Genomic DNA, 19,095 nt, shown 5'->3' with positions numbered 1-19,095 from the left:
TATGGATCAAAAAGTGGATGCCTTGATGGATACAGCCACGAAGCTCCCTGTCCATTCCCTCCCCCCACAAAGCCCATACTAACTCTTTAACTTCCACTTCAGGAGCGTCTGGCTCAACCTCCTTCCCCAGCACAACCTCTACTTGGACGAACCCCTCTCTCGATATAATTACACGTACCTCCTCACCAAGCTCCCCATCGCAAGCATCACCCTCATTCCCCACTTTTATTTTTAGGGCCTTATCTCCTTCAACTACCCCCATGACTTCTACAAGTTTCCCTCCCACCCTCTGGAAGCCATCGTCCTCAACCGGTGTCACCCTCTGATTCGGCTTCCCCTCCGACCTAGCTGAGGTTATAGACCTATTCATTCCCATACCCATACCCCTCCCAGAGGACAATAGAGGCTTTACATTATCTACAGGATATGGGCTGGCACGTGGTAAACAGTGCTTACCGCTTCGTCCGCACTACGCTGATCCTTTTCCCCCCTATTCTGCTGAGGGCCTCCTCGTTCTATACCACATGAAGACCTCTAAATCTTTTCAGTGTCTTAAGAGATTGAGCTCTCAAACTTGAAAAAATAATCTTATACCATTTCCAAACAAACAACGAAGATCACAAGTTGGACCACCTTGTGTGATAACAATAGAAACTCCATGGACCTACACTTCATTGAAGAGAAAGAAATAAAGATTTTATTTCATCATCGAAAGAGCCAAAGGGTTTATGAGACCAAAAGTAGAACATGTGATCTATGAGCAACTGTATGTCAACAAAACATGAAAGAATAATAACATACCCAAAAAAACAAGAACCATAACTATTGTATAAGTCCTACGTGCACAATGGAATCCATTCACCCAATCACATGGTAACCTCACCAAGGGCCAATAGATGGTATCAATGTCAACCTCCTATGGTAAAGATGCTCTATGGGGCTAGAGCAAGAAAAGAGTCCAAATGTCGAGGCTTGGGGAGTCTTCTTGGGAATCTGTGCACTCTCATGACACCATGCACACACACACACACACACACACACACACACACATATTTATAATATTTTATATATAGAGAGAGAGACAGAGAGAGGGAGAGAGAGGGAGAGAGAGTTGCATGCAAAATGTCATTGTGCACTTTGAAACGATATATTTGAGATGATCAACCAAGTCAAATTTAATGGCGTGGAAATATGGATTTAACTAACGAGATTCCTTTTTCTTTTGAACTGGTGTCATAGAAGAGAGAGAGAGAGAGAGAGAGAGAGAGAGAGAGAGGACTTAATGTTTTAAACACAAGTGAGTAACAAGACACTTCATCATTCAATTCTAAAAGGGTCTTCAAACTTGAAAGACCAAAAAACTAGAGAATTTTAGTAAAAGGAAAGGTATCCTGTGTAAGGGACGAATATAATCAATCAATGGCATCTTCCCTGGAAAACTTTTTTGAACGCGTAATTTTAATTGTGAAATGATAAGTGCCTCGGAACCAGCCGCCCGTAACCTTGAGTGGGCTTGTGTGGTGGCAAGTCACTTTTCTCGAGGGGGGAAGAGGCGGTGGGCCCCACCGCAACCCAGTTAAGCCGGTGAGGTGTGAGAAGTTGGGTCGGAGGAGGAGGGCAGATCTGGACCCACCCGACAACCTTCGAGCATGAACACCACCTCGGTCATGGAGGGGCGGTCCAGCGGGTCTGGAGCGGTGCAGAGGAGAGCCACCTTGACGGCCAGGAGGAACTCCTCCCACTCCGAGGATTCGGGGTCCAACTCCAGCAGACTCGGGTCGAAGAGCTCATCCATTTGGCCCGTCTGCAACTGCCTCTTCACCCATTTCACGATGTCTTCGTCCTGCGTGAACATTACAGGCCTCTGGCCCGTAAGAAGCTCCAGCAGCACGATCCCGAAGCTGTACACGTCCGCCTCCCGGGTCAACTGGCCAGTGAGGTTGGCCTCCGGAGAGACGTATCCCAGCGAACCCAGCTGGACTGCTGCGGAAGAGGTGGACGGATCTACGTTCAGATTCGGGTTTCCAGCTAGCCTTTCCAGACCGAAATCGGAAAGATGGGCCTCAAAATCTGCGTCAAACTGCACGTTGTTGGGCTTCACATCGCCATGCACGATGGGCGGATTGCATTGAGAATGCAGAAACGACAGCCCCCGAGCCACCCCCAATGCAATCAGGTGGCGCATGGGCCAATTGAGGACGTGCCCCCCTTGCTGCGCCGCCTCCTGCAAGAGCGCGGCCAGGTTACCGTTGGGCATGTAGTCGTACACCAGGAGCTTCACCTCCCCGGACACATAGTAACCCCGCAGCACCGCGAGATTCCGGTGCTTCACTCTGCCTAGCATCTCCGCTTCTCGCCGAAACGTTGCCTCCTCAACACCTCCCTCCAGCAACTTTCTTACCGAGAAGACTGTCCCATCCTGCAAACAAGCCTTGAAGATGATGCCGTATCTGGTCCTGCTTAGTACGTGCTCTTCATCAAATTGCCCCGTAGCTTCCAGCACGTTCGCATAAGTGATCGGACTGTAAAACATGACAAGCTTCTGCTCTGGCTGCAAAGCACCGTTGGAGCCGTCCTCCTTGGTTCTGGTGAAATACAGCACTAAACATAATATCAAAGTAAAAGCTATTATTCCAGCCACAGTTGCAACAGCCACTATAGAAATGATGGCATGTTTTCCTAGGCCGCCTTTATTTCCACCTGGGCAAGAAATGTTCAGTGGAACACCACAGAGAGAAGGATTGCCAGTGAATGAAGTTGCATTGAAGCGGCTGCTGAGGGTTGAAGGAATGACTCCTCCCAATAGATTGTCGGACAGATTGAGCTGGCTCAAGCCTGCAATGGTTCCCAACGATGACGGGATGATGCCCGTCAGGTTGTTGGACGACAGGTCCAAAATTTGCAACTGCGTCAAATTTCCAATATCTGTTGGTATGCTACCGTTCAGAGCATTTGCTCGAAGAACCAATATCCTGAGGGCCTTCAACTGTCTGAGAGATGACGGTATCTGACCAGTCAAGAGGTTGGAGTCGAGGTCCAACTCCTGCAGGGCTGTGCAGTTGAATAACTGTGGAGGGATGGGACCAGTAAGTTTGTTCGATCCCACATTCAGCTTCTGCATCTTCGACAATCTGCCCATCTCCTCTGGAATTGAACCACTGAGCTGGTTGTTTCTAGCTTCGAAAACCAGCAAACTAGAACAATTGCCGATATCTGGAGGAATGCTGCCAAACAGGAGATTATCTGATAAGGAGAGAACCGTCAATTTCTGTAGCATGCCCAAGCTGGCAGGGACCATGCCCGTCAGACTGTTGCCGCTGAAATCAAATGACTCAACAGTGGAGAGGCTGCTCAGAGCCGAGGGAATGGAACCTGTAAGAGAATTTCGAGCAAGAGAAAGAACTCGCAAATTGGGCAACCCACCAAGTTCCACAGGGACCGGTCCAGAAAGATTCTGCCAACTCAGGTCGAGAGCATGCAAGGACAAAAGTCTTCCCAGAGAAGGGGGTATTTCTCCCGCAAAATTGTTCCCCGTCAAATTTAGCACTCGTAATGTGGCGAAGGAGCCGATGAAAGAAGGGATGACGCCGGAAAGCCGGTTCTCAGCAAGGTCCAGAATCTGCAGATTGATGAGCTCCACCAGTTGGTTCGGAAAATTGCCATTAAAAGCGTTAAAGGAAAGCGAAAGGCTGATCAAATTGCTCCAAGATGACACATTTTCAGGAACGGTACCAGACAATTTGTTCCGGCTCAAATCCAGTGATTGAAGATTTCTTAGGCTGATCAGCTCTGAGGGGATTGTTCCTGTAAAGAAATTGCCTGCTAAAGAGAGAACGCGGAGCTGGAGGAGTGACCCCAAAGCTGCCGGCACAGACGCTGAAAGCCTGTTGTTTTCAAGGTCCAGTACCTGGAGGTTGTAGCAGTTCGAAAGCTCGAAGGGGACTTCGCCTGAGAAGAAATTGTCGGACAGATTGAGATGCTGTAATTGCTGGAGATTACCAAGAGAATAGGGAACCGGTCCAGTGAGGAAGTTTTTTGATACTGCAAGAAACCTCAGGCTAGAAAGGTTCCCCAAGGACTCGGGAAGACTTCCACTCAAGCTGTTGTCCCCCAGGTCTAAGAGTTGCCAATTGCTAAAGCTGCTTCCGAAGAATGGGAGAACAGGACCGGTGAGGTTGTTCCGACTGAGATTGAGCATCTGCAAAGAAGTGCTGTTGAAGAGAGAGGAGGGGATGGAGCCAGTAAAGCTGTTATCTGCAAATGAGAGAACCTTCAAACTGACAAGCGAACCCAAGCTGGTTGGGATATGCCCTGTCAATGCATTGTGCTGGAGGCTAATGGAGTAAAGCTCCGAGCAGTTTGTGAGTGCAGAAGGGACGCTCCCATAAAGGTCATTTGAATCCAAGGCGAGGGACGCCAGCAGCGACAATTGGCCCCACTCCGGCGGGATCGAACCACTGAATCGGTTGGAAGAGAAGTCCACGGAGGACAAATTGCCACAAGACGACATTGCCGAGGGTAAGCTGCCTGTGAAGGTGTTACCAGAAAGGTTGATGCTCCGCAGCGAGGTCAGGTCCGCGATCTGCGAAGGGATGCTGCCAAACAAAAAGTTGCTGTGGAGGTCCACATTCTGAAGCTCCACCAAACCGAACAATCCTACAGGAAGCGAGCCAGAGAAGTGGTTGAGTTGGAGGTAAAGTGCTCGCAGGTGAGAGCACCCACTCAGAGACGACGGAATAGAGCCGTTAAAGCGATTCTGCCGGAGGCTGAGCCTGCGCAGCTCGCTGAGCTTCCCCACCAACTCTGCCAGGTTACCAACATTACAGACGGACATGAAACTTTCAGTCAACGGTCCGAGCAAAAACGACTACATACCACCAACGGAAGGAGGGACAAGAAGGAGTAGCGGAAAGAATATAAGGTACCTGAGAGTGGCCCCGTGAGACCAAGTCCTGGCAAGCGGAGCTCGTTCACTCTGCCATTCCCGCACACAACGCCTCTCCAGTTACATGGGGCATCCGCGGTCGTTCCCGTCGTCCATGACAGTAAGGCCCCCTGTGGATCCTGCAAAGCCGCCTTAACCGCCAGCAACGCGGAAGCATCCTCCTGCAGACTCCCTTGCGCGCTGGCTCCCGCAACAACAAGCAGAAGCAGCAGAAGCAGGCTACTTCCATCGGCAACCATGGACCCGGGCTTGGCGCTGCCGGTGCACATTTCCGCATGTCAGGAGAACCGGCCCCCTCTCCCTTCCTGTATTGCTCTTGCCCTCTCTCCTTCTCGAGAGAATGACAAAGAACCTAATGGGGCATTCATCCCTCAGTCCCTAACTCCTAAATCAGTATCCTATTTCCCACACACACGCAAAAAAATTAACAGAGAACCATGTGTGTTGCAGAGGCGCAAACACATACATTCCCCAAAACCGCTGTATCTACAGACAACATTCCTCTACATACAAAACTGAGCAGGAAGCATCGAGCCAAGCAGAGGGGATCCCAGCTATGGGCTTCTTCGCAAAGAGAGCGCGTATCAGAACAACATGCCGCACCTGGAGGGAAGGGTCAGCGAAGAGAGAGCGCGCTACCTATGCGACCTGTAGACGCGCGCGCACATACACAAAACACACACCTAGGGGGAGAAGAACCAGGAAGAAGAAAGTAGACGGGGAGACTTTCAGTGCTTTCTTAAAGCTATTTAGATTAGATTATAAGAAATAAAGCCGCACTGCTAGTTTCCAAGTGTGCGCACATTTTAACTATAACGTAACCTATGTCAAAAGAACAATGCCACAGCAATGAGACACACTCTCTCTCTTCGCTCGCTCTCTCTCTCTCTCTCTCTCTCTCTCTCGCAAGTTGCACGTCGAGTTTTTGTACCTACCGCCTGGTAAAGCTTTATTTTTTAAATACTTTCTACACAAGGAAATGTTATAAACTGCGCTGCCGCGGGGGGCCGGGCAATGCAAGCAAAGGTGGCTAGCCTAGCAGCAGCGGCACACTCGAGTGGCTGGCAGGCCCGCGGCGTATGTGTACACCCAGCCAGAGCCCGCCGCGAGAAATTACGATTCACCGATCTGGGCCGGGCGTCGATTTTTACTCAGCTAGGAAGGAGCAGTTAAAACCGAAAGGGGAGGAGGTTAAAAAAATAACTTGCTCTTTGTGACTGACTGCAATTGGCAGGGTGTGGGTTGCTGGCTGCTGCTAGGTGTGTGTGTGTGTGTGTCCCCCGTTTTCTTACCTTCTTTCCACTCCCGATCGTTTCACCCGAGGCTGCTCCTCTTCTTCTTCTCCTTCTTCTCTCTTTTTGAAATATTTATTATTTGATGATACTGTCGCTATCTAGGTGGGTACCTACCGTCCCGTTCCCGCCTACAAGATAAGACAAGAAAGAGCAACGTTACACAAAAACAAAACAAAAAACTCTCTCACTGCTCCGCCTGTTTTATTGCATCTCTCTCTCCATCACACTGATCACAGGTTCTTTGTCTTTACTCTTCTACTCACTTTCTCTAGCCTCCCCCCTCTCTTCTTTAAGCCTCGCATGCCTTCCCCGGTCCCTGTTTAGCTACACCCCCACACGTACTTAGTACAATGTACCGTCCTTTAACGTGGAAGACTCAATTGTCTGTGTTAAGAGTATGCATGCAGGATGATGCGCCATGAAAGGGCATCATAATGTCAGGATTTGGGAAAAGATAAAGATAGTTTCAGTTTAGCCTAAAGAACTTGTTCAATTCAAAATTGAAAAACTTCACAAATTTTACCTATTCAAGAAAGCTCATAATGAGAATGTAAGGAATGCCTTCCACTTAGTTCAATTATTTGTTGATGTCTTGGCTCCAGATGTAATATACAAATGTCTAGGATTATTAATCTGATTGAGGAGGATAGTTTTGATATGGAAAGATGGGGGTGTGAAGTTATAAAGAAGGGACAAATCATCGTACATTTGGGGGTGCCTTTTAAAGTTGGAGTGACAAAGGAGGTAATCGATTCGGCAATTGAAAGGTTTCTTGGCAAGATGAAGAAATGGGAAGGGATCAGAGTACCTTTTCATGATAGGATGGTCATTTCTAACACTGTCCTTAATGCTTACATTATGTTTCTTTGTCCTGTGATAGAATTTAGAAAGTGCCATTGGAAAGGATCATGGCCCCATTCAGGGATTTTATTTGGAAAAGGATCATGGCCCAATCAAGGATTTTATTTGGAAAAATTATAATGATGGCACGAAGGCTTCTGCCTGGCTGGCATGGGATAAAGTAAGCTTGACCAAAAAGATGGGAGGACTAGGGATCTTGCATTTTGCCTACTACTCATGCAAAGGCTAGGGTAGCCACTAGCCTGCTTAAATGTCTTCAACAGGAGGGGATCTGGACCAAGATGGTCAAAGAGGTGATTGAAGAGTCTGAGGTTCAAATTAAAGACAAGTGGATTGGAAGGATAAGTTACTATCGCATGCTCCTTTGCAATTTGTGAATGTCCCTTTTGTGCAAGTTCTTATGTTTGAATTGGAAAGAAGTGATGGGCTTATAAAGTGGGATGGATGTACTAGGGCATCAGGGAACTCCTTCTTCAGTCTTGGCATTTGGTGGACTCATAGATTCAATCCCCCTTTGGCTCAGCTAAATGTAAGAATAGCTAGGAAGTTAAATAATAGAGGATTAAGGAGATTGGGGGATTGCTCTTCCAAGTCGGCTGGAAAGAATTGAACCAGATTAGGGGGGAGTTTAGGATATAGCAGAGAGATCTTCAGGTTATAAGCAGTGTATTAGAGGAGGTTGAGAATGGATGGGTCTCTACTGCCTACAATGGGGCCAACTTTGGCTGAATGATTGGTCTTGGTTCAATGGAGTCAAATTAGCCAGGGTGACTACTAAGGCATTGTTTGAGGAGACGAGCAAGAGTGAGATTAATGTGATGTATTGCAACAAAATTTGGAAAGTACAATGGTGTTTGAACACTTTGGATGAAGAGATGGAGACTAATATGGGAAATGGGTGTCCCAGTGAAAGCTCATACCTTTTTATGGTGGAGAGTTTTTATGTGGGCACTACCCCTTGGAAATAAACTGCTTTAAAGGAATTTCACAACTAGAATATGCCCTAGATGTAGATAAATAACAAGAGACATGCCTTTTGGGATTGTCCTGCTATTAGAGGGTTTTGGGGTAAGATTTGTAAATGGGTGGTAGAGTGCATGGGATTAAGGGAACTTGGGGTGATTGGTTGCGGGGAGACTGACTAAACAGGGGGGCTGTTAATCTATTATTCTATATTATTCGATACTGTTGTCTTTGGGGAATTTAGAACTCCATGAATCTGTTGATTTTTAAAAAAGGGTCAACCCAGGGTCTGGATGTGTGAGAGCTTATGTTTAAGTGTGTGCATCATTGTTGGTCTATATATCATATAAATAAGCTGAATGATAACTTGTTGGCTGAGTTAGTTCAGGCCTTACAAACGGGTAGGCTGAGAGAGGTCCAAGCTACTGGGATATTAGCACATACTAGGGCTTCCTAACAACTGTTGATATGTAGCAGGTCTAAATAGGAAAGATTTGAAGTCAAGGTACCTTAAATTTGGACCTAAAACCAAGAGATAGTGCCAAAAGGAGAAGTAGCCAGTGTATACATTTCTAGCTTTAATTGAAAATCCTTTAGGCATGAGAACGGTGGTAAAAATTTAGACTAAGTGATATTATTTTGAAGAACAGACTTGTAAGGGATGTACCTCTAACTCTCTTCTTGTGGCATGTGTGCAATTGGGTTATCATATATCCTAGGAGCATTCATCTTTTGTGTGGGAGGAAAAGCGTGGATCAAATTCGTAATTTACTTAACAAGGATTGGGAGTAGGATGGATGTGGTAGGTGTAAAAAGAAACCTTTTGTAAATGACAGTTTTTATCTTATAAATATAAATATAAATACTTATTTTTCCCAAAAAAAAATTATTAAATGACATCTGACATTTTAAACCTTGGCTAGGCTGTTCAAGTTTTTAAAACCTTAGCTCTAAATCACCTCACAAAGAGATGACATAATCATGGGGGATGGACATATAAACAAGATGATGGCCACCATCAGATAGACAAGACATATAGACAAGACGATGGCCACCATCAGATAGACAAGATGACGGCCATCACCACCATCCCCTTCTCGCCACTCGGCTTTTGCTTAGCTCATCCCTTAGCCAGCTGAACCTTTTTGTTTACTCGTCCATAGTCATATTGTATGGTTTCACAACCTCATGTGTGTCTGATAGAGATAACTACACTCGCCTCGTATGGCTTTACAACCTTACTTGAGCAAGAAACGGTTTGGGTGGTGGTAAACCGCATGTGTGCCTAAGAGGAATGGATACAACCACTTATGTGCCTGAGAGAGGACGACATCACCTTTATGCCTATAAAAAGAGAGATAGAGAGAGGGATGCAATTGCCACACACACACACACACACACACACAAAGAGAGAGAGAGAGAGAGAGAGAGAGAGAGAGAGAGAGAGAGAGAGAGAGAGAGAGAGAGAGAACCACCTAAAAAATGTTGGAATTAGGGTTGCAGGAATGCACACACAACTTCAAGAAGATAAGGAAGCTTGAGCACAACACAGTAGTGTATTATGAGTGCCAAAAATGAAAGATAACAAGCCCTAGAAGATAATGGGCGTATATACAATGCACGGGGGAAAAAACCTCCTAGTGAGGGAAAAAGTGCCCCGGCGGTCCTAAGTGTGTTCACACACATCACTACTATAATATGGTAACAAATCCCCCCTGGAGTGATGCGGTGAACAAGAGCTAGCACTCATGTATAGGGAAGTGTCTAGCTATGTGGACGAATCCACAAAAGGGAGTAAGCCCAAAGCTTTGCGAAAAGCTTCGAACTTCTCACGAGGCAGAGCCTTTGTGAAAAGGTCTGCAAGGTTATCCTGTGTTGGCACATAAGCCAAACTGATCTCTCCTGCAGAGAGTCTCTCCCTGACATAATGGTAGTGCACCTCAATGTGCTTCGTACGAGCATGGAACACTGGGTTCCGCGCAACTGCCAATGCGCTCTGACTGTCAGTGAAGATGGTGGTGGCAGATGGCTGCCCAACACCCAAATCAGCCATAAGGCGTCTGAGCCACACACACTCAACCGTAGCTGTGAAAGCTGCCCTGTACTCAGCTTCACAACTAGAAGTGGCCACAGTAGGCTGCTTCTTGCTCAACCATGATATGCATGAGCTTCCAAGCATGAAGCAAAAACCACTCGTGGGACACGCGTGTGTCATAACAACCAGCCCAGTCAGAATCTGAAAAAGCATGTAAATCTGGCGGCAATGATCCCCCCTTGGGATAAAACAACCCAAGATGCCGAGTACCACTCAAATAGCGAAAGATACGCTTCACTGCCTGCCAATGCTTAATGCCTGGGCTATGCATAAATCTGCTCACCTGTGAGACTGCAAACTGAATGTCTGGCCTCGTAATGCATACATAAATGAGGCAACCAACAGCTGTCTGATAGAGTGTGACATCAAAGTGATCTCCAGCATCATGAAGACTCAACTTCAAACCTGTCTCCATTGGAGTAGCAATAGGTTTGCAGTCTTCAAGGCCAAATCTCCGCAACAATGTCTCAATATACTTTGTCTGACACAAAGCAATACCTCCATCACACTGCTTAAATTGTATTCCCAAATAATGATGCAAATGCCCCAAGTCTGACATCTCAAAAGAGGCATTCAAATTAGCCTTAAAATCAGCAATATGACTCTCATTTGGTCCTATGAGCAGCATGTCATCGACATAGAGAGCAATGATTAGATGTACACCATTTACACGTTTAACATACAAAGTGCTTTCTGTTGGACTATTCTGAAACCCATGTGCAGTCAAATATGCATGTATCTTTTCATACCAAGCTCGTGGAGCTTGCTTTAAACCATATAAAGCCTTTTTCAACCTGCACACTTTGTTTTCCTGCCCTCTTTGAACAAAACCACGAGGCTGCGATACATACACTTCCTCATGCAAATCTCCATTCAAGAACGCAGTCTTTATGTCCAACTGATGTACATTCCAACCATTATGAGCTGCCAATGCACAAATGCTACGAATGGTAGTCATACGACAAGTGGGAGCAAAGGTCTCATCAAAATCAATGCCGTTCTCTTGAGCATAACCTTTTGCAACAAGCCTAGCCTTATGGCGATCCACTGTGCCATCAGGCTTACGCTTCAATTTGTATACCCACTTAGTGCCAATGGCCTTCTTGCCAAGGGGCAAGTCACATAAAGACCATGTACCATTCTTCATAATAGCATCGTATTCTGCTTGCATAGCAGCCATCCAATTTTCTGAACTTTGTGCCTCATCAAATGAAACAGGCTCACTTTCATCGCACATACTAGAAACAGCCAATGCATAACAATCTGATGCATAAGAGGCACCATGAGAGCCAGAACGAGTGCGACTAGACAAAGGGGCATCCAACTTGCTGTCACGCAAAGTCTGCACCAGCCATCTAGGCATATTCCTAGAGCCCTCAATCTCTTGTCTCTCATCCTCAAGTGCATCATGCACATCTGCATCAGATATAGGCTGATCTGTGCCATCATTTAAAACCTGCATAGGCTGAAAAACTGCCTCATGAGGTATTGCACTTGACTGTGCACCACTGAAAAGAGGCAACAATGTATCATAGACATCACGTGAGCTGATATCTGTCTCCTTAGTACATGAAACCAAGGGCTGAACTGCATCTTCCACAAATACAACATCACGGCTAACCAAAATGCGCTTTGTCTGTGGATGATACAAACGATAGCCTTTGCTCTCAGCACTATATCCAACAAAAATACATTTGACAGCTTTGTCATCCAATTTTCTGCGATGTTGCACAGGCACTAATGCATATGCCAGGCAACCAAAAACACGTAAATGGCCAACAGATGGCTTGCGGTTATGCCAAGCCTCATATGGAGTGACAACCTGTAATGCTTTGGTGGGACACCTGTTTAGTACATAAGTGGCACACATGACAGCCTCAAGCCAAAAACCATGTGGTAGACTTTGACTCTTAACCATACATCTTGCCATTTCCATGAGAGACCTGTTTTTTCTCTCAGCCACACCATTTTGCTGTGGTGTATACGGCACTGTACATTGGTGTTTTATCCCACGCTCAGCCAGAAATGCATTAAATTCTGAAGACATATACTCCCCCCCTCGATCTGAACGGAGGGTGCCCATCTTACTTTCTGACACATTTTCAGCCATAACCAAAAACTGTTTGAAGCACAAAAACACTTCGGACTTTGCCTTCAAAGGATATACCCATGCATGCCTGGTAAAATCATCAATGAAAGTCACGAAGTAAAGGTAGTTTCCAAATGATGGAGTTTGCATGGGACCACAAACATCACTGTGAACAAGCTGCAATCTGCGTTCAGCTCTCACTGATCCATCTTTGGGAAAGGAAGCACGCTGCATTTTACCCAATATGCAGCCCTCACAAACATGCTTGACAGGTGCCTCAAGCTTAGGCAAAGAAGACACCATTTCAGATTTCTGCAGGCGCAGCAAACTTGCAAAATTCAGATGACCAAAACGTGCATGCCACAGTTTTGCATCTGAAATAGCCTGCGTATCCATAATAGCACATGCTGAATCCTCTACACATTTGCCATCCATATTGAGCTTATACAGCCCTCGACATAGTGAACCAGATGCTACAATGATGTCACCACAAGAGAGATCATGAACAGTACATCTGTCATCCACAAATTTTACAACCAAACCTGTTTTGGCAAATGCGGAGACTGACAGCAGATTCTTTTTGATCCCTGGCACATACAATGCATCAAAAAGTGTAAAGGTGTTGCCATTTGCAACATTCAGCACAATCTGTCCAACTCCTTCAACGGGATAAGAGGAGTTATTGGCACAAGTGACAGTATTCCCTGTGGGAGCAGACTCAAGGAAAGTGAATAAACTGCGCTGCGAGGTGATATGCTTAGTGGCACCACTGTCAAAGTACCATACATCTGAATCTATTGCAGACATACATGTGTCATGCAAAGATGGGTCATAACTGCACTGCGCATTGAATGCCCATTCTGTATCTAGCACAACATTAGCAGATTCATTGTTAGAAGGAGAGGCATCTGCAACAGCCATACCAGCCTCTTTCTTCTTAGCCTCTTTCGCAGCCAGCTTAGGACACGCTTTGATGACATGAACATTTCCCTTACAGTACTTGCAAAATGTCTTCTGTTTGTCACCCTTCTTCTCATCTTTGTCTTCCTTCTTTGGTTGCGCAGCATTTGCAGATTTCTGCTTACTAGAAGAAAAGCCAGCTTTACCTTTCCCGCTTCTCTGACTAGCAACGAAAGCTTGATCTGCGACACGCATAATATTCCTGTTTTGCCTTGACTGGTCTTCTTGCAGCAAAACAGAAACTAACTCCTCAAATGATAAGGCATTGGGATTGCCTTTCATCATCAAGCGAAGAGTGGAAGCAAAACCCTGATAAGAATCTGGTAGACCATTCAAAACAGTCTGCACAAGTGAACTGTCTGACAGGATTTCATCTGCAGAAATGAGCTGCTCTTTGAAATCCTTGATCTTTGTCAAAAAGCTATCCATAGAATCACCTTCGTTCATATGCTCACTCTCCAACTGTTTTCGGAGATAAGCAACACGAGCCTCATTTCTTGCCTGATACAATGTGGCAAGTACATCCCAAGCATCCTTAGAAGTCCTGCAGGAGCGAATATGTGGGATAATGGTACGTTTGACAGACAGCGCAATCAAGGCATGAGCCTGCGCATCTCTACCATCCCAACGAATCTGCTCTGCTGAAAGTGGTGGTTCTCGAACAGCTGCTACAGCACTTGTGCCTGCACCATCATCAACAGTACCTGTTTCTGATGTGTTTGCAGCATTCCCAGCCACAATAGGACGTGCATCAATACCCTGCACAATGTTCCATAACCCCTTTGCTACCAATACATGTCGCATCATATATGCCCACAATGGATAGTTGGTGCCATCCAACTTATCCTCAGCAGCCAACATGCGGAATACATCATTGTTGTCAGCCATGGCCAATGACTGAACTACTAGATGTAAATGCTGTCTGTAAGAGGTAAACCTGTATAAAATCGACCTGTGCTATGTAGCACAGCCCAAAACAGACGAATGGGCACCTGTCCTGCAGATTTTAATCTTGACAGAAAATCTGCACAGTAGGACGATTTTGCCTGCGCAGTACTTGGAATGCAAAAACGGAGGGCGAAATGACTTCAGATCAAAATTCTGAAACGACCCAGCCCTACGGCATATACTAACCTGCAGACGCTCGTGAAACCTCGTCGCAATCGGAGGAGATGAAGCGGCAGGTGCCGGTGATGCTGCCCGGGAGGAGGAAGCCTGCTCTGATACCAATTGTTGGAATTAGGGTTGCAGGAATGCACACACAACTTCAAGAAGATAAGGAAGCTTGAGCACAACACAGTAGTGTATTATGAGTGCCAAAAATGAAAGATAACAAGCCCTAGAAGATAATGGGCGTATATACAATGCACGGGGGAAAAAACCTCCTAGTGAGGGAAAAAGTGCCCCGGCGGTCCTAAGTGTGTTCACACACATCACTACTATAATATGGTAACAAAAAATATGCTTTAGCATGTAAGACAAAGCCACCTTTATGCCTATAAAAAGAGAGATAGAGAGAGGGATGCAATTGCCACAGAGAGAGAGAGAGAGAGAGAGAGAGAGAGAGAGAGAGAGAGAACCACCTAACAAATATGCTTGAGCATGTAAGACAAAGCCACACGCTTCTCTAATCAAAGCAAACCCACCACTAGGCGTTAAAATTCCATGTAAAATTTCCCATCCTAAGATCTCCCAAATGTTTTTAAAAACTCCTAAATCCCATAGCATTAAGGTCTAAGGTAGCCTAAGATCTCGCCACATACAAAATAAGGAAACATAAGAAATTAATGCAAAAAACAATGTTGGGTGCCTATTAGAAAGATTTAGTTATAAATAGATGAAAGCGCTAAAATTTTTGCTTTTTCAAAACTACAAAAACTACCATCTCTCTCACATACATTTCTTGCCTGCAACTCCCATAGCCTTTTTGCCATAGCTCTTTCCTTCTCTCTCAACCCCCCCAGAGAGAGAGAGAGAGAGAGAGTCCATATGTGTGTGTGTGTTTGTTGGGGAGAGAGAGAGAGAGAGAGAGAGAGAGAGAGAGAGAGAGAGTCCATATGTGTGTGTGTGTTTGTTGGGGGGGGGAGAGAGAGAGAGAGAGAGAGAGAGAGAGAGAGAGCTCTGAGAGAAAATGTGACAATGCTAAAGGGGAGAAAGAAAGAGAGGGGAAGGACCATAGCACATAGAAACAGAGAGAGGACTACATGCCAAAATGCCTTCTTTGTATAGTTGTCTTTTGAATGGTGTATCGTGTGCCTAGCTCCTACCCATCGGAGACGGGCCATTACAGTTGTAAGTCATGAAACACAAGCTTTTCCACTTCCACGTGGCCAAAGGAGATGAGGGAGCACACACACACACACAAACGAACGCTTGGTGATACAGAGAGCAAATTTTTTTAAAAAAAGAGTAGAATTACGAGTCTTTAGTAGACATTAAAAAAAGGAAAAAGCATGTACATACAATAAAAAGCATTTCCCAAGCTTGAACCCTTCGTACCTTTATTTATCATTTCAAATTCGAATTCAAATTTTACAAATCCCAAAAAACCCTGGCCTTTTGTGTGAGAGAGAGAGGGAGAGAGAGAATCTGTGCGTTTGGCAATGAGGAGAGAAAGAGAAGTTTTTGCTACCAGAATAATCGACACACAGGCGTGGGCTCCCTCCCCTGCCTTCTCCGCCGCGTCAGAGAGAGGGGATGAGTGTACGCCAGTGAGCGAGCGAGAGAGATTAACGTTTGATGTAGCAAAACCCAGAGCGATAGAAAGGAGCAACACTAGATTAACTGCATTAGTCGACACACAAGGGGAGGAGCTTCTAGCGGAAGAGAGAGAGGATGAGAACTATTTTTTGGTGCTATGTGTATGCGAGCGAGAGAGATGAACGCCTCATGTAGGAGAACCCAAAGAGATGGAGAGCTGAGGGAGAGCTCTGCAGAACCGAGAGAAGCTTTCCGTAGACGAGCGAGATAGATAAATGTTTCATGTAGCAGAACCCAGAGACATGGAGAGAGAGAGAGAGAGAGAGAGAGAGACTTGCTGCCTGCAGAACTCGAGAGAAAGGACGCAAGAGTGATGACCTCGATTTATACAGCTAGAGCAAGAGAAAGAAAAGACCCTAGCCAAGGTAGATTAATTGCTTTAGTAGGAAGAAACCTAAAGCAAACACATGTAGGGATTCATAGCGATTTTTTTAACTTGAAAAGGGTATAATTTTGGTACAAAGTTCGTTGAAAACCGTCTCCTATGTATAAAAATGTCCTAATATGCTTATAATCAACCCATCAAGGGTAGGTACCTAAGGAGGCTCTCAAGACTTGAACACAAGACCTAGGGAGTAGAGACCAACGCTCTACCAGATGAGCTAGCACTCGTTGGTTCGCCAGCCCTCATCCCGGTGGGGCCGCCTCCACCTCACGGAGGTTGGGTGTGTGTGTTTCTAAATTTCCTGTACCTTCGAAAAAAAAAATGTCCTAATTAAGAAATACTTTATGCTAATATACCCCCAGCCTCCTTGGAATCTTCGTAATCTATAGCTATGGTAACGTTTTTCGACCCAATTTTCAATCGCATGAGCACCCTAATATATATACAATACATTCAATTAAGCCTTCATGGATGCCTTACATATGTTTAGAATAGCAACAAGTATTTTTTTCAATTTTAAAACATCAAAATTGTTGCCTCATTAATTCCTTGCATATATTTGGAATGGTAGAAGGTCTTTTTATCAATTTTAAAACATCAAAATTGTTGCCTCTTAGTGAAGCTTAATGGCACTATGTTTTATGGCCTGGGAAAATCATATCACCTCTTCACTTCGTGATCCTACAGATTGGGTGCTGCAAAAACTTATGATTAAATTAGAATATTGGAAACTCTCTACTTGGCTACTTCATGTCACATTAAGAATAGTTCAATTGATTTTGATGGCTAACATTCAAATTTTTTCCCTCTTCTCTCATGGTCTAAAAACCAAATCTCTTGTTTTATGACAAAAAGCATTGATATATTTTAGCAAAATTCTCATTATTATAAGCAAGCCTCATGTCGCCTTAAGTATGAAAATGCACGGAGGGCTTAACATTTTGAATATCCATTATCTTGTTCTAGCACACAAAGCCACTCTGCTTTTGACTTCTCTCATGCCCAAGACGCTTATGATTAGAGCCCTCTACTCTAATGTGAACATAAATACATTTGACAAATAGCAGCTAACTCACTGGGAACTTTTATTTGGCTATGTAGAGAGTAAGATTTCTGGATGCCCTTATGTCACTCGTCTCCTTAGAGACTGGAAGCTTGTTTTATAATATATTTAGTGGGGTTGGATAAACCTCCTGAGATTGGCAATACTTTCAGACAAGAAAGTGTCTTTTGGAGCTGTGCATTCCTTGCTCCTTTGGTTCTCTGTTCCCCACGGTGAGCTTACTTTACTTTTACAAAAAGCATTCGGGTTTGCCAAGATGTTATTAATGAAGGAAATTTTATATCCTTTCATTGAGCTCAAAGCCATTGGCAGTTGGGTATGCACTATAGACCTTTATGGTGCATGTTACATGAACAATTGCAGCCTTTTACTCCTCTTATGGTCGGACATTCCTCTGGATGGTGAAAGGATAGAGGATTGGATTTTCCATAGGAGGGCAGATCCTAGAACTTATCCTAGTTTCTCTTTCTCTCAAGGTTTGGCTACTTTGATCTACATAGGTTGATTTTTGATGCGCCAGCTTGTTGATTGAGTTAATAAGATTTGGTTTCTCACTAAGATAGCTCGTTCAAGAAAATAGCATAGTAAATTGCCACTCAAATCTAGACTATTTTTATGGTGATTCTTGCTAGGAGTGCTCCCAGTTGGAGAATTTCTTGAAAAAAGACACAGTTGATGTGAAATGCCTTTCTTGTCGTTGTATAAAGGAAACATTGATGTATCTTCTTTGGTCTTGTCTAGAGATCAAAAGCTTCCCTCAACAAATTTCACATTCTCTTAAACTCTGATTCCTAGGGTATTCCTTCTCTAGTTTTTTTTTTTGCTTTTGGCAGGTGGCCTTCTAAATTGGATCATGCACGGCCCTTTCTAATATGGACTAAACATTGGGGTTTGTGGAAAATATGGCATGCAAGAAATCATTTGGTTTTTCATTCCATAAGGATTACACGCTATCATTACGTTCATCAACCTTTATGTCAGTCTTTGTTTGACAACATCTGCATTAGATTAATGATAGCCAGTTGGCCTTGTTTTTTCACTGTTTTTAACGTTTGTGTGTGTTCTTCAAGAAGTTTTCCTTACCTTTAAGGGATTCTTTCTTTGTATAGTGAAGCAATAGAACATAGTTTTTTATAATTAAAAAGTGTGTGTGTGTGTGTGTGTGTGTGTATTATGTTATGTATGTTGTGTTTAGTAATGCAAGAACCTAGTAATTGGACCTTCATTATTCAGATATAATCAAAGGATATTTATCATAGAAAAATTTACACTTTAATATTTTATCCTAAACAAAAGGATTTTATACTTCCCGTGCCAATAATTCCCCTCAAATGTATTTTAAGGATTATAGATGTAAGGTTTAAGGATTATGGATGTAAGGTTTAAGGATTATGGATTTCGTGTATTGTTCCTATATGTGTAACAACTAAGGATTAGGCTTTTTGTATGAATAGGGTGGAAAGTGCTCTTGTGTGGTGTACTTTGTGGATCAATGTGTAGGGGGGATTTTTTATGGTGAGCATTTTCTAGCGAGCGCTTTTTGGGAATCGGGCGAGTGGATTCCAAAAAGATACCCTCTCCCCCTCTATCAAGAGAGAGGGGGACAAAGAGAGTTGGAAAGAGTTTAATGACAATTATTTGAGAGAAAGAGGGCGAGAGAGCGCCAAAGGGAGTGAAAA

At 44.5% G+C, this 19,095-nt stretch overlaps 1 protein-coding gene across 1 annotated transcript; it reads right to left on the bottom strand.

The window, feature by feature from the left end:
- Nucleotides 1-1,299: 1,299 nt before the first annotated feature.
- Nucleotides 1,300-5,678, bottom strand: LOC147632893 (uncharacterized). Its single transcript, XM_086807796.1, has 2 exons — nt 4,926-5,678; nt 1,300-4,803 (listed from the first exon to the last, which is right to left on the bottom strand). Exons 1-2 carry the CDS (start codon nt 5,212-5,214, stop codon nt 1,577-1,579), a joined length of 3,516 nt encoding a protein of 1,171 aa, XP_086663922.1. The 5' UTR covers nt 5,215-5,678; the 3' UTR covers nt 1,300-1,576.
- Nucleotides 5,679-19,095: the final 13,417 nt, after the last annotated feature.

The sequence above is a fragment of the Cibotium barometz genome, chromosome 13, assembly GCF_041138505.1.
Source record: "Cibotium barometz isolate CiBa-2024 chromosome 13, ASM4113850v1, whole genome shotgun sequence".
In the NCBI taxonomy this organism is placed as follows: domain Eukaryota; kingdom Viridiplantae; phylum Streptophyta; class Polypodiopsida; order Cyatheales; family Cibotiaceae; genus Cibotium; species Cibotium barometz.
The sequence above is the reverse complement of the archived record's forward strand: the minus strand, read 5'-3'. Positions and strand labels throughout refer to the sequence as shown.